The following is a 16,488-nucleotide window of genomic DNA, read 5'->3' on the forward strand; positions in this document are numbered from 1 at the left end:
CATACACTGCACATGGCGACATCCAACTAAACTACCTCTATACGAAGGCATGCAACCGCTGCTCCCACTACTGCTGTCCTCCCCAACCCAAACACCCTCTCCCTCTCTCTCTGTGCGCAAGATATTCCGCATACTGATTCGGGGGAAAAAATGACGAAATCACCCTTAAGTTAGAATAACAAAAAGCTTTTTCATCAATGAACTTCGCTCGCATTGCATGCTATTCCATAGCAGCGTTCACACTACCGTACCTTTGGGAAAGCGTGCTGCTACAACCGAACTCGGCAGACCCGAACCTCTGCGAAATTGCTTTTGGAATTTCTACTTACTACCATTACTGGTGCAACCACCACTGCTTTCACCACAATTACCTTTTAACGCCCCCCCCCATCCCCAAAAACCAGCCCTTTACATACTTCTTCCCCACCTACCCCTCCCATACTCTTACCACAAAGCATACGGAACAGAAAGCACAAGCAGATGCGATGATGGTCTTACACACCGTATCGCAACACCGTAGGATGTTTCACCTTCACCGTTGCATTAGTCTGGTTACAGTGATGGATTCTGCTTCTCTCTGATTTCATTTATATAAACTGAGGAGTTCACTTGGTAGTGATATTCTGTAAGAAAACTCTCAACATCTCAAGGTCTTGTTCTTAACGTCACTGTCATCTGTACAACGAAATTCATTAATTTCAATTGTATATATACTTTGTCTTTAATTTTATCCTGACGGTAATGTCCTGGACCTCAAAATAATTCTGAAATAACCTGGCGTTCCAAGGCCTTATCAGTGAGACTATAGATTCCTAGTCCTACCGTCAAGATGTGGTTTGCTTTATCAGCCAGACTAGATATATTCAACACAGATATATATATATATATATATATATATATATATATATATATATATATATATATCATGTACTAAGTCAGCACAAGTATAGACAACCGTTCGGGGCAAAGCCTAGACTTTGATCCGAAGCCTCTGTACAGTACAATAGTACCACAGTTTCTTTCAATTGATTTTTGCATTGTCCAGTCCCCCCCCCCCACACACCCCCGGCCTGTCCTCTCCCGTCCCTCCGTTAACTCCCTCTCCATCTCTCTCTCTCTCTCCGCAATCCTTCCTTCCACAATCATCGCCATCATCCTTTCTTCCGTTGTTGCTTTCCCCTTCTGCCAATTACCATACATAAACCATTTATTAATTCTCCCCTCACCATATATATAGCCTGTGTGTGTGTGTGTGTGTGTGTGCATCTCCCGTCCGTATACGTACGATGCTGTTCCCCTTTAAGAAGACCTTCTGTGCCGACCTAAGATCGTTATTTTTTTCTCTATTCCTACGGAAGAGAACGATGGCCATCTTCCTTATAAAAGCATCCTGATATACAAGCGAGCCTTTATATATTAGGCATACTTGAAATATTCAATAATTTTCATCGGTGGACTCGGTCTAGTCTATCTCTTTCCAGCAAAGCGTCGACTTAACCGCTTCACCGCTCTATAAGGGTGGTGGGGTGGGGGAGGGGGGGGGGTCCTGACATGTTTCCTTTACTCTTTCATCGTTTCCTTTACTCTTTCATCGTTGACGACGTCCAAACACACACCCGCTCGTCATTTATTTATCTATTTATTTATTTGTGCGAAAAGGATACAACCTTCATTCAACGCGCAAAAAAGGGTGTGAAATCTCTTTCTTTCAGTGCAAAAAGGATATATAATAAAAGTTTTTCCTTCTTTTTTTTTTTTTTTTGGATTATGGACGCTCCCTCTACATAGAAGCGATCGAGTGCTCCCCCCTCCCCTTTATGACAAAGGCTAAATACCTTTCTCACTATATATATATATATTAATATATATAATATATATATATATATATATATATTAATAATATCTATATATATATTATATAATAATTAATATATATATTAATATAGATATATATATATATATATTATATATATATATATACACTATATAAGAACTTTAAGGGTACTAGTACTAGGGTAGTCAAGGTGTCACCTTAAGCATGTGATTACACACTCCACCTTCGCTGTAATGACAATGATTTATTACAATATGGCCTTCTCTGTCACTACAGCGCCGTTGCTGCTCACGTCTTCCCTCTGTGAGGAAAACATACTTCTCTCTCTCTCTCTCTCTCTCTCTCCTTTTCCCCGACAAAGGATCACGGATAATCTTCCCTACGTCAAGGGAAGAAGACATTAGTCAAATGATGTTTTCCCTGGCATACGCCGGCCATGTTGCTTTCTCGCTCTCTCACTTTCTTTCAGGTATGCCAGGCTCGGGTGACGTTTAGCGAGAGAAATACGAAAAACCTAAGTCTAGAGAGACTCTCACTTTCAGGTAGATTTGCCAGACTGGGGTAACGTTTAGCGAGAGAAAAACTATAAACCTAAGTCTAGAGAGAGTCTAGTACTCTCTAGACCGTGCTAAAACCCACCTTACGAGTAGCATGGGCGTCGACGATAGGGTTAAGATATTCCTTTTGCTTTTTTTTTTTTTTTTTTTTTTTTTTGCTTTTTTTTATCTGGAAACAAAGCAGATTTTTGCAAGGATTAAAGAGTAATTCAAATCTTATCCTTTGAACTTTTGTAAGACAAGAACAAACGCTAGTACTACATATCGATAATTGCTTTATTTTATCGGGGTGTTTGTCATTATATATGTGTGAGAGAAACAGAGAAACTACTAGAATATAATTTCTAACTGGAAATATTAACATCAGCAAATACTGAGAGAGAGAGAGAGAGAGAGAGAGAGAGAGAGAGAGAGAGAGAGCACTGCACGCCCTTCCAGGTTAACCATTTCTAACCTGGGTATGGTTTCCAAGAACTCAGCTCAGCTATCACAACCGATTTTCGTCTTTAACAAAGAGAGAGAGAGAGAGAAGAGAGAGAGAGAGAGAGAGAGAGAGAGAGAGAGAGAGAGTCAGTCGTTTGGGTTATTGGATAGCAAGTCATAACGGCTACTTAAGGCATCTTGCCTCATTATCATCACAGTCAGAAAAAAAAGGAGATATGACTGGTGTTACTATGAATAATTTTAAGACGAGTGTATCCATACGATATCTACGATAGCTACAGTGAAGGAATGTTATCACTGACGATCCAGTTTCTGTAAGAGATACGTGAATGGTTTATTCCGCAACCGACTTTTACTTGGGGTAAATATTAAATATTTTTTTTAAATATATATATATATATATATATATATATATATATATATATATATATATATATATATATATATGGCCACAATGAGGTATCTCATCTCTGATACGCCAACAAGTCCGAAATCTCTTAAGGATTTTCTCAGAAATACAATCACGTACGCATCTTTATTCTGTATAAATATAATCTACGACGATTATTAAGGAAAAGTCCAGCTAGTTACCATCACCAATATGATCGCAGTAGTATCTGCTTTTGTCCAATTCTAAAAAAAATAAATGTATACCTGACGCAATAGGTCTAAAAGTATTGATTTCGTGGCCTGAGAATAACACCTGATTGTGGTTCAATATCGATCGATTATTATAAGTAGCGTTACAACTCAGTCATGGTCATTAACACGATTCACGTGTTTCTATTATTATTATTATTATTATTATTATTATTATTATTATTATTATTATTATTATTATTTATTATTATTATAATGTTGGAAAGAGACCTTCATTAATACAGGTTTTATTGAAAATAATAATGGCTATTTCAGCAGCGTTTACTTTGTATAGAAAAAGTCAGTAATTAGAAGAATAAGAGAAACTTTTATACAAAATAAACGCGGCTAAAGTAGCCGTTATTTTTAATAAAACCTGTATTATTATTATTATTATTATTATTATTATTATTAAAAGAAAACTCACAATCACATGAGTCAATAAAATGGGAAAGTAAACCTATTATTATTATCATTATTATTATTATTATTATTATTATTATTATTATTATTATTATTATTATTATTATTATTCAGGAGACGCCTTATTTTTAGAAAAACAAAAAAATTGGTAACGTGAGGAACATAAAATACGTAATTAATTTTCGCAAGGACCGTAATTATCTTCAAAGTCCTCCAATAATCTCCCAATGATTAATATAGCCTTAAATTACCGTATGCCTTGGGTAATTAACTTTGGAACACTCCTCGGGAAAATCATTATACAATATATGTATGTACATATACATACACAACTGTGAAATACTCGTTCATCCCTTACCTGGAGAGAGAGAAGAGAGAGAGAGAGAGAGAGAGAGTCTGGTCTCTGAAATATAGTATTTAATTTAAACAATTTTGGCATGCATATATATGATATATATATATATATATATATATATATATATATATATATATATATATATATATATATATATAAGTCATATCACATTTCCGTGATTCAATATACATATATCGAGCTACAATGTCCTTTGAATATCTAATTCGCTCTACCTCGGAATTAACATATTTTCTATATGCTTAACCGAAGGGGAATTTTTCTCGATAATAGATTTGCCTGGACCAGGGCGCGAACCTATGGATCCTTTCAAACCCAGGAACGTCAGTGAAGCTTTTCCTACTACACCACCGCGAGAGGTTAAAAGTTCATGTCGCCTCTCACCCTCATATACCTTTCGCGCGCAGGTAATTAGTTGGTTTGGAGACAACATCAACCCACCTCGACTCCGGTAGTGTTTGTAGTGCTTTTGACAGCAGGTAGCCAATCTATAAGTCATATCACATTTCCGTGATTCATATACATATATCGAGCTACAATGTCCTTTAATATCTAATTCGCTCTACCTCGGAATTAATATATTTTCATATATGCTTAACCGAAGGGGAATTTTTTTTCTCGATAATAGATTTGCCTGGACCAGGGCGCGAACCTATGGATCCTTTCAAACCAAGGAACGTCAGTGAAGCTGCCTTACTACACCACAGCGAGAGGTTAAAAGTCCATGTCGCCTCTCACCCTCATTTATACCTTCGCGCGCAGGTAATTAGTTGGTTTAGACAACATCAACCCACCGACTCCGGTAGTGTTTGTAGTGCTTTTGACAGCACGTAGCCAATCTATAAGTCATATCACATTTCCGTGATTCATATACATATATCGAGCTACAATGTCCTTTAATATCTAATTCGCTCTACCTCGGAATTAATATATTTTCATATATGCTTAACCGAAGGGGAATTTTTTCTCGATAATAGATTTGCCTGGACCAGGGCGTGAACCTATGGATCCTTTCAAACCCAGGAACGTCAGTGAAGCTTTTCCTACTACACCACCGCGAGAGGTTAAAAGTTCATGTCGCCTCTCACCCTCATATACCTTTCGCGCGCAGGTAATTAGTTGGTTTGGAGACAACATCAACCCACCTCGACTCCGGTAGTGTTTGTAGTGCTTTTGACAGCAAGTAGCCAATCTATAAGTCATATCACATTTCCGTGATTCATATACATATATCGAGCTACAATGTCCTTTAATATCTAATTCGCTCTACCTCGGAATTAATATATTTTCATATATGCTTAACCGAAGGGGAATTTTTTTTTTTCTCGATAATAGATTTGCCTGGACCAGGGCGCGAACCTATGGATCCTTTCAAACCCAGGAACGTCAGTGAAGCGGTTTTCCTACTACACCACGCGATGAGGTTAAAATAAAAGTTCATGTCGCCTCTCACCCTCATATACCCTTCGCGCGCAGGTAATTAGTTGGTTTGGAGACAACATCAACCCACCTCGACTCCGGTAGTGTTTGTAGTGCTTTTGACAGCACGTAGCCAATCTATAAGTCACATCACATTTCCGTGATTCATATACATATATCGAGCTACAATGTCCTTTAATATCTAATTCGCTCTACCTCGGAATTAATATATTTTCATATATGCTTAACCGAAGGGGAATTTTTTCTCGATAAATGATTTTGGCCTTTTTTTTTTTTTTTTATGGAAGACCGAGTGGCGCGAACCTATTGGATCCTTTCAAACCCAGGAACGTCATCAGTGAAGCTTTTCCTACTACCACCACCGCGAGAGGTTAAAAGTTCATGTCGCCTCCGCTGTCACGGTTTTTAAAAACACCCCTCCCTCATTCCCCCCCCCCCCCCCCACCCCCCCTCCCCTTCCAGGTAAAATGAGAGAGAAATAAAAATTCCCTCCAGAAAAATGAGTGAGAGAGAGAGAGAGAGAGAGAGATAAAAATTGTGACTAGCACACCAGGCAAACCGATGTTTTTGTTTTCAAATTCGAAATTCGAAATTCATTTTCTTGTTAAATTAGATATTAAAGGACATTGTAGCTCGATATATATAGATATATATATATATATATATATATATACATATATATATATATCTATTATATATATATACTATATATATATATATATATATGCATGCCAAAATTGTATAAATTAAATACTATATTTCAGAGACCAGACTCTCTCTCTCTCTCTCTCTCTCTCTCTCTCTCTCTCTCTCTCTCTCCAGGTAAGGGATGAACGAGTATTTCACAGTAATAAATATATATATATAATATATATATATATATATATATAATATATATATTATATATATATAATATATATATATATATATATATATATATTTTTTTTATATATATATATATATATATATATATATTATATATTTATATATATATATATATATATATATATATATATATATATATATATGTATCATATATCATATATCAATTATTATCATTATCGTTAGAGAAAAATACCATTACTGTCATTGCAGGACACATTATATTCGAAAGTTTCGTCTTGGAACAAAAATGAGTTTTAAAATGAGAAGCGCTGAAACAGAAAAAAAGGGGGGCGTGTCTCTATCCTCACCTCCATAATCCTTCCGCTGAAGAGAGAAACATTCAACAGCTGCGAAAAGGTATAAATTCGCTACGTCTACTACAACAAGACACAAGAATAAGAGTGGAAACGCTACGTCTACCATCTACTACTAACGGTTTCTACTGCATTGTCTATACCGAGATGGTGATGACAAGTTTCTACTCTACTTACATATACTTTATAAATCTACTTTTTTTCTACTAAAACTAGGGAGGGGAAATAAGTGAAAGTCGGCATCGCCTCCCTCGTAAGGGACACAAGAGAATTAATTGTGCCAGTGCTATTATCCTATTCGACGCTTGCAAAAAAAAAAAAAAAAAAAAAAAAAAAAAAAAGTGCAGATTCGACGGCAAGTCTCTCATTCTCTCTCTCTCTCGTATCCGGACCTGATTTTCTCTCAGATCCAAACCTAATTCTCTCTAGTATCCCGATAGTATTTTAATAAACTTGGATCCATAAAATCAAAAGATACTTTTCGATGCATATAACTCTTAAACGTGATCACCTTCTCGTAGGACTTTCTTCAATGAACATCCTTTACGAATACTTTGTATCAAAAGGATGACTTCGAAGGATTCTTGAGGATGAATTCAACAGGTTAAACAATCACATTTACTGAGAGAGACCAATGAGGTCTTGCCATCGAAGCCACATCTGAGCAGTTCAGGTATATTTGGGAAAACAATCTCAAAATACCTATAACTACGCATTCAAAGTGGAATAATTGTAAACTTGAAAACCGGCGTGTATGCAAGTGCTCAGGCTGTGTATTTCAGTAGCACGCATACACACTTGGGTCGAATTATGCAACACCAAAAATGACATAGTGAAGGGGGGAGGGGGAGAAATATGCAGTCTATGTTCAAACTAATCCGATGGTCGGTGAGAAAGTACTCAAATTGCGTGAAAATAGGAAAAAAAAAAACAAACGAAAAAAAGTAGGGGGAAAAAAAAGAGGGGGATGGGGGCGTAAGAGCAGAGATACGAAAACGACCGAAATAACACTAAAAAATAAAATAAAATAAATAAATAAAACAATAAAATAAATAAAAAACGAAATAGATTTTTCAATTGCATGCACATGACCTCGAGGTGCGATCATGACAGTAATGTCCGTAAACACGAGAACAAATATGTAGTATGTTTGTTTGTATGGTGTTTTGACGTTGCATGGAACCAGTGGTTAATCAGCAACGGGACCAACGGCTTTACGTGACTTCCGAACCACGTCGAGAGTGAACTTCTGTCACCAGAAATACACATCTCTAACACCTCAATGGAATACCCGAGAGTCGAACTCGCAGCCACCGAGGTGGCAGGTCAAGACTATACCGATCACGCCACTGAGGGTTATATGTAGTATGTGCGTATGTGTGTACGGGCGGATTTGCGTAGATAGCCTACGCACACGAAAAAATGGCCGAAAAATTGTGTGTGTATGTACGTGTAAAGACATGGTTTACAGTATGCTGGATCGTGAATGCATTAATGGAAGTAAAATAAGACTTAAACAGCGAATGAATAACGTAGATATGTAAGAGTTACTGAAAAGAAAAAAAGACGAAAGAAAATAATAATAAAGTTAAAAGAACACAGGAAAGAATGACATCGAGACAGAGATAAATAAAATAAACGTAAGCCAAAAATAAACACAATTAAAAAAAACGGACAGAAATTAACAAAAAAAAAAAAAAAAAAAAAAAAAAAAAAAAAAAAAAAAAAAAAAAAAAAACGAAAAAGTATCTATCTGGAGAAGTCGACCCAATCAGCTTCTGTGCCCAAAAGAGGCCAGCTATAGAAACCACAGCAATGATAAAATATACCTTACCGATCCCCCCTTCTTGTTTCTAAAAAAAAATGTTTCAAGAGCGATAAAATTACAGGAATTATGAAAGCATCTCGCAAACTAACTCTTACTAGACAAAAGTTACAGGGGCCAACTATCTCTAACTATATTTACACGTACACACCTGTGCATATACATGTGTATATATGAATATATATATATATATATATATCTATATATATATATATATATATATATATACATACATCGAGCTACAAATGTCCTTTAATATCTAATTCACTCTACCTCGGAATTAATATATTTTTCATATATGCTTAACCGAAGGGGAATTTTATTAAGGCGATAATAGAATTGTCGGCGCCCGGGCGCGAACCCAAGACACCATACAAAATCCCAGGATAGCTTCACTGACTCGTCCTGGATTTGTATGGTGTCCTGGGTTCGCGCCCGGGAGCCGACCAATTCTTTATTATCGCCTAATAAAAAGAAATTCCCTTCGGGTTAAGCTATATGAAAATATATTAATTCCGAGGTAGAGTGAATTAGATATTAAAGGACATTTGTAGCTCGATGTATGTATTTGAATCACGGTAATGTGATATGACTTATATATATATATATATATATATATATATATATATATATTATATATATATATATGTATATTGTATATATATATATAATATAGTAATATTATTACATACTAATCTGCACAACTACCAATGCGTACGCAAGATATAGCAAACAAATGGCTCTATGATATTCTCCATGCCCACTCTATGTAGAAAAATACAAATAAAAAAGAAAAAGAAAATGGAATAAATAAGGTGAAACGAGCAAATCGTTGGGGTAGGGTAGGGGTAGGGGTAGGGGTAGGGGTAGGCGATTATAAAAGAAAAAAAATTAAAATAAGGTGATGAACGACTTGAGATAAATCTGTTATTATAGTAGTTGTGGATGACAAATTTTTGTAAAAATCCAAAACGCACCGACGTCTCGAAGTGGGAGGGGGATGAGTGGGAGGGGGAGAATTGGTTGTGTCACGTCGGGGGCACTTGGTTCTCGGTTGGTCATCGTCCGCCTCCGCCTCCAACTTCAGTGGGCCCCTGTGCCCGCGGGAATAGGGAAGAAAAGAGAAGAGAGAAAAAAAACCACATTAACAGAGAGACAACGACTGGCAGCGGTTAGCATTCCTGGAAAGAGAGAGAGAGAGACAGGTAAGCACAAATATGTACTATATTAGGCTACAACAACAACGTACACACAGAGATCGATGATACATATTGATGGCCCCACAGAGACAGACACGTAGTAGTAGTAGTAGTGGTAGTAGTAGTAGATGTCAACAAATTGATCGAGATACACAGACAGATAGACAGAGAAAGAGTCAGAATTGTACGCCAATTGTTTCCCATCAAAACGAGACAGACTTGACACTTTTGTCTGTGTGTGTGTGTATATATATATATATATATATATATATATATATATATATATCATATATATATATATATACACGTAGATATAGATATATATATATATATTTTTTTTTTCTTTCTTTTTCTTCTTTTTTCGGAAGAACAACATACAACAAATTATTATCACAACTGTAACACAGTTAACTTCCTCAAATGCTAAACACAAGGTATTTGTATCTACTTTATATATATATATATATATATATATATATATATATATATATATATATATATATATATACACACACATTACGGAAAGGCAACATACAGCAAATAATATCACAATTGTTACACGGTGATTTCTCAAATGCTAAACACAGAGGTATTTGTATTTTGCTTACATATATATATATATATATATATATATGATATATATATATGTGTGTGTGTGTGTCTGTATATATATATAATATATCTATAATATATATTATATATTATAGTATATACTATTATATATTATATATATAATTACGGGGAAAGCCAACATACAACAAATATTATCACAACTGTTACAGTGATTTCTCAATAGTAATACAAAGAGGTATTTGTATTCTACTTTTTATTTATTTTTTTAATTTTACCGGTAGCCAATATACGACAAATATTATCACTCCTGTTTTAGTGATTTCCTCAAATGCTAAATACAAATGGACATTTGTATTCTACTTTTTTAACTTTATTTTTAAACGGAAGCCGACATACAACAAATGTCATCAAAACTGTTACACAGTGATTTCTTCAATATTTCTAAAAACGAAAATAGACGTCGGACTTGGATCAGTCCTAAGGATTTGGGGACGCCGGGGAGATCGATGGATCTGTACAATCCTTTACAATTCGCGAAATCTCAAGAAGGACACAATGTACCGTTAATGAAGCACACCAAACAATTTAATGATGTCTACATAAAAAAAACTACAATTTCTATTCACATACTCACCATAGGATCATACAATCAATGTGGCAAGTTGCGCATATATGTTACATTGATACAATATAGGATTCAAGCCAAAGGCCAAGAAGCACTGGGACCTACGAGGTCATTCAACCCCGAAACAGATAGTAAGAAGCTTTGGAAGGTGTAACAGTCGCACTGTGAAACAATTATTATGAGAGAAGATGGAAGAGAGAGATATGAATATGAACGAAGGTACAGTAAAATGAATGAAAAGATGTTGCAGCTATAGGGGCCGGAGGGAGGCTGGAAAGACGCTGCTTAAGCAATGATTACAGTGTCCCATATGAGGTGCATTGTCGGCACTAAACCCTTCCCCAATATATATGTACGGGGTTCGCGCATGTGTTGGCATATATATATGTATTGACTCGACAACGAGATACGCCGACAGAAACTACAGCTACAGTTTACTTCAATTACAACAACTACTACTACTTCTACTACTGCAACTACTACTACACTAATGCGCCCCCCCCCCCCCACACAAACAACTATAACTGCTCCATTCTACCGCAACTGCTACGGTTACTGACAGCTAAAAAAAACTGGCCAGGCACCGAGGTGGTGGTGCGACTGTGTTCTGTGGCCAGAGAGAGAGAGAGAGAGAGAGAGAGAGAGAGAGAGAGAGAGGAATGCTTGGAAAGGGGGTTAGTTACGTTACGAGAGAGAGAGAGAGAAATGAGATTCCCTACAGAACACATTATTCATTTCCAACAAAAAACGTGTTTGATTGTTTTATAGATCTCAGACACACATACCAAGCGCTGGGGCAACTAAGGTCATTCAGCGCTGAAACGGATATTGACGGTGAAAGGTTTGAAAGGTTTTAACAAGAAAATGAATTTCGAATTTCGAATTTGAAAACACATCGGTTTGCCTGGTGTGCTAGTCACAATTTTTATCTCTCTCTCTCTCTCTCTCTCTCATTTTTCCTGGAGGGAATTTTTTATTTCTCTCTCATTTTACCTGGAAGGGGAGGGGGGGGGGGGAATGAGGGAGGGGTGTTTTTAAAAACCGTGACAGCGGAACCCCTTTTGGCATTTATAAAGCAAAACTTTTCATGATAGCGCACATAAGCGAGGGATTGTTCTCCCGATCTATGATAATGTCTCCGAGAGAGAGAGAGAGAGAAGAGAGAGAGAGAGAGAGAGGTTGGATTGGAGGGCGTTTAGGGAACTTGCAATCACAATCTATACCTGTCTTTTTACCAAGAGCTGTGTCTGCTGCTGTGAATACTTAGAATAAAAAAAAAATGACGGGGCAAAATCCAATGACGTCGAAGAACTAGTTCCTTCGTGCTTGTTATAAATAATCTTCTGTCTCTTCGTAAAAGAGCCGAACTCTCTCTCTCTCTCTCTCTCTCTCTAAAGGAGAAACCAATGGGGTGGTGGTTCCTTTTTTCTCAGGGGGGTGAGGGGGGGGGAATATTTCGGCGCAATGCATCGGAGGGCACCGGACTAATTCACATTTTTGGACAAGCCAGTAGTCAATAGCAATGTTGTATGGTTGAGGTATAAGGGACACTTCCCTTCCACCTGCTCACTCCAATCCCGCGGGGGGAGGGGGAGGGGGAGACCCACCCAAGTAAATAGCAACAGAGAAGAGGAAAGTTATATTTTTTCTTCATCTTCTTCATGTACTGTAATAACGGGCCCCTTTGAAAGATGGACCTCGCCAATCATGACCTGCTGTTTTGGGCCGTTCGGTGACGTTCGAGAGAGAGAGAGAGAGACACACACACTCTCTCTCTCAGGAGTCAGTATAAATGTGAATGATTGCTCCCACCCTCCGCCTTAGGAAACCACGCCAGGAGAACATGAAAGTTGATCCTTTCTCTGAAAATTTTTAAATCTATATCTCCATGAAAATATACGATAACTGCCACGCCCCCTTTTACGTCATTGGTACCTTGACCATGTAAAGCTACTTATCGCTTCTCTATAACTTGACAGTTCAACATCGCTGATACCTTTACTGCTCTACTAGTAGCCTGCCCTAAGCAAGTCATACAAGCTCACTTTTATGTGGAGAGAGAGAGAGAGAGAGAGAGAGAGAGAAGCAATGCCTCTAACCAAACCCCCTTAAACACCGTGGTGTTTCGATACCTTCCATTTCGGTATATGTGCCCATGTTGTAAAACCTGTATGGACGGCCAGACCGAACGGCAATACCCACTACCTCCCGCTTCCCCCTTCCTCCAAACAGGGGGGGGGGGGGGAGTCCACTATACAACTCTGGTCCTTGTTCCACTCTCTCTCTCTCTCTCTCTCTCTCTCTCTCTCGCCTATCATCTCTTCATTTCTGGTCCTTTTACCTGTCTATACCTACCTCTCTATCTCTCTTTCCGATGTGTATATATAATATATATATATATATATATATATATATATATATATATATATATATATATATATATATTGATGACAAAAAAAGTTGAAAACTTAAGTTTCACAATTCGTCAATAATACATTAAATTCATATAATTCTGTTTGTTTGTTTGTTTATATGGTGTTTTTACGTTGCATGGAACCAGTGGTTATTCAGCAACGGGACCAACGGCTTCACGTGAATTCCGAACCACGTCGAGAGTGAACTTCTATCACACCAGAAATACACATCTCTGACCCCTCGATGGAATGCCCAAGAATCGAACTCGCGGCCACCGAGGTAGCAGGCCGAGACCATACCGATCACGCCGCTGAGGCGCTTCGTATCATTCTGGAAGTTTAATGGACAACAACTTAATCAAACCATGATTTATTTCTAGTACAAGACAGTTAGCCTCTTAACAAGTCCTTGCAAACTGTTCTCTCATGCTCACCTTGATAAACCACTCAATCATGTTCATGTTTGTCTTCTCTTTCTTTCACGTTTAACAAAATCTTAAAATACTCACTAAATACTCACTCCACTGACCCAAGACAGCTGCATACATTTCAGTCACTATCACACCTCTGGAACCTCTTATTCTGAGACCCATTGCTTCACAAAACCTTTCTCTGCATATTTACTCGGGGAGTAAGCCTCCCTACAAACTACTTTGTCGTTGTTGTTTTTGTGTGTGTGGGGGGGAGGGGGGGGGGTTAGGAAAGCCCTATGGAAAAGCCAAAGAAAAGGTCTGAAAAAAGGTGTTTCCCGTTTACTTCAAGATGAAGGAATTTTACGATGGGATATTTATGATTTATCTATTAGAATGAAAGTGTATAAAATAAATAATGTGCACGTTAAACTCTGAAGAAAAATTATTCCTAATAGAATATAAATAGAGAGAGAGAGAGAGAGAGAGAGAGAGAGAGAGAGAGAGAGAGAGAGAGAGAGAGATTTTAACGCTAGTGGACTCTATATGAACCCTCAATTTGTATGTTTTGTCTGATAGACATAACTTGAGAATCACATCTCACACACACAGACGTCTGAGAGAGAGAGAGAAGAGAGAGAGAGAGATTCACTACCATTCATTCATGTTGCTCATTTCACTAATAATTCTTTTTTTCTGATTGTTTGTCACTTAATTATGTACTATATGATAAGGACACAGCGCTGTGAGAGAGAGAGAGAGAGAGAGAGAAGAGAGAGAGAGAGAGAGAGAGAGAGAGCACCAACTCATTTATCTATGTAGTTGTTAAGCGCTCCTCTCATTCAATCTCACCTTGGTTTAGTCATTTGCCTCATGCAGGTGTTACCTCAGGTTTCGATTTGGGGCAATCCTCTATAAACCCTCTTCCTTTTTATTGCGTCGAGAAGACAAACTATCAGTAAAGTCATCAATACAAATGCGATCATTTCTAAACGGCAACTGAACGTAGTAGTTACTAAGGAAGCCGAAAGACGGCGTGTAACTTCCGTAGAGTGTTGCCCAGAGGCTCGTTCGTCACGACATGAACAAAAGCGGCTGAAATTCATGACATAAAACTGGCGGGAGATCATTTCGCCATAAAAAACAAACCTACCGCGATTTTAATACCAACACCACAGGTCTGACTTCCATAACTGACGACTTGTTCCTGATGTTTCTTGTTGAATATGAGTTTTAAAACGTGAAATAAAAAACGTAAAACCAGGAGAATATTTTTCCACGAGCATGATTTCAAAGAGGGTTGTTTAGTTGGCCCGTTTTCAAACTGTAAATTGAATTGGAATAAAACTTGAAGATATATTAAGTCAAAATTACCCCCAAAACCATAAATTTACTTTTATACATTTTATATACTTTCTTCACTGAATATTTCACAACCTAACGAGCTTTAAAATCTTCAATAGCCCTCGATCGTATCTCTTACAAAACAAAATTCAACGGGAGCATCCTTTTAATAAAAATTTTAAAAAAGCAAATAAAAATGAAAAGAACAGCACTGTAACGAATTGAAAGCAAAACCTTATTAGGTTATTAGAAAGACGTAAGGATCACGTTATGGACATTTATTCTATGTAATAAATCAACACAAAAGCTTCAGTAAAATGACTGTACTTTTGTTAAGACAGGATTATTGGGTGGTTGTAATATTATACAATGCAATTTTCTTGGGCGTTCAACTACCGGAGAGTTTCACATACTATCGCAGTGACCACTCGCGTGTAAAAACGTCAGAGAGAGAGAGAGAGAGAGAGAGAGAGAGAGAGAGAGAGAGAGAGAGAGAATTGCAGTCCACCAAAAAATATATACGATATATACGAAAAAGGTAATTTCCTCAGACACGCACACACACACTCTCTCTCTCTCATTTCTTTCACTCGGTTCCCTCCACCAACCTATCAGCCAAGGGCTTCTGATCACCACCATATATGCCGTTGCAAACAAGTGGTAACCAAGCCACCAAGAAGGCGCCTTTCCCGGGCTCTCTCTCCTGCCTGAGTTGAAAAGCAACCAAACCAACAACCTATACCTACCTACCTACCAACCAACCTGGCTCCTCTCAGGAAACATGATCAGGGCTGAGAGAGAGAGAGAGAGAGAGAGACCCTCTCTTTCAACTTCTTCCCCACCCTAAAAGTCTTGCCGGGTCCCTTTTATCAATTACCATGCAAGTGACTCTGGCTTTTGGTTTTAATAGTAATCAACTTGTTCGGCTAGCCTCATTCACCTTTATTATTATTATTATTTTTATTATAATTGGTAGCAGGTCCACGATAATATAGCTGTGTGAGAGAGAGCTGATGGTTCTTTATAATCACCAACAGCTTTCGAACCCTGTGCTGCTAAGTTCAACCCATTCATACGGAACAAGCCCACCAAAGGGGCCACTGACTTGAAATTCAAGCTCCCAACGAATATGGTGTTCATTAGGAAGAAGTCAGGGGTAGTAAAGAGACGGTGATGTTGATGAGTGACG

General features: G+C 37.5%; 1 protein-coding gene across 7 annotated transcripts in view; it reads right to left on the reverse strand.

Annotated features, from left to right (window-relative positions):
• LOC135225854 (uncharacterized) overlaps window positions 1–16,488 on the reverse strand; it is a 151,331-nt gene that overhangs the window by 41,555 nt on the left and 93,288 nt on the right. For 4 of the 7 annotated variants that reach the window (XM_064265398.1, XM_064265396.1, XM_064265397.1 and 1 more), the window contains one exon: window positions 9,712–9,828. The exons of the other annotated variants lie outside the window; for them this stretch is intronic. In XM_064265398.1, coding sequence (XP_064121468.1) covers window positions 9,712–9,828 — 117 coding nt within the window. The remainder of the gene's footprint in view (window positions 1–9,711; window positions 9,829–16,488) is intronic. 7 annotated transcript variants of the gene reach the window in all.

Source organism: Macrobrachium nipponense, chromosome 13, assembly GCF_015104395.2.
Source record: "Macrobrachium nipponense isolate FS-2020 chromosome 13, ASM1510439v2, whole genome shotgun sequence".
In the NCBI taxonomy this organism is placed as follows: domain Eukaryota; kingdom Metazoa; phylum Arthropoda; class Malacostraca; order Decapoda; family Palaemonidae; genus Macrobrachium; species Macrobrachium nipponense.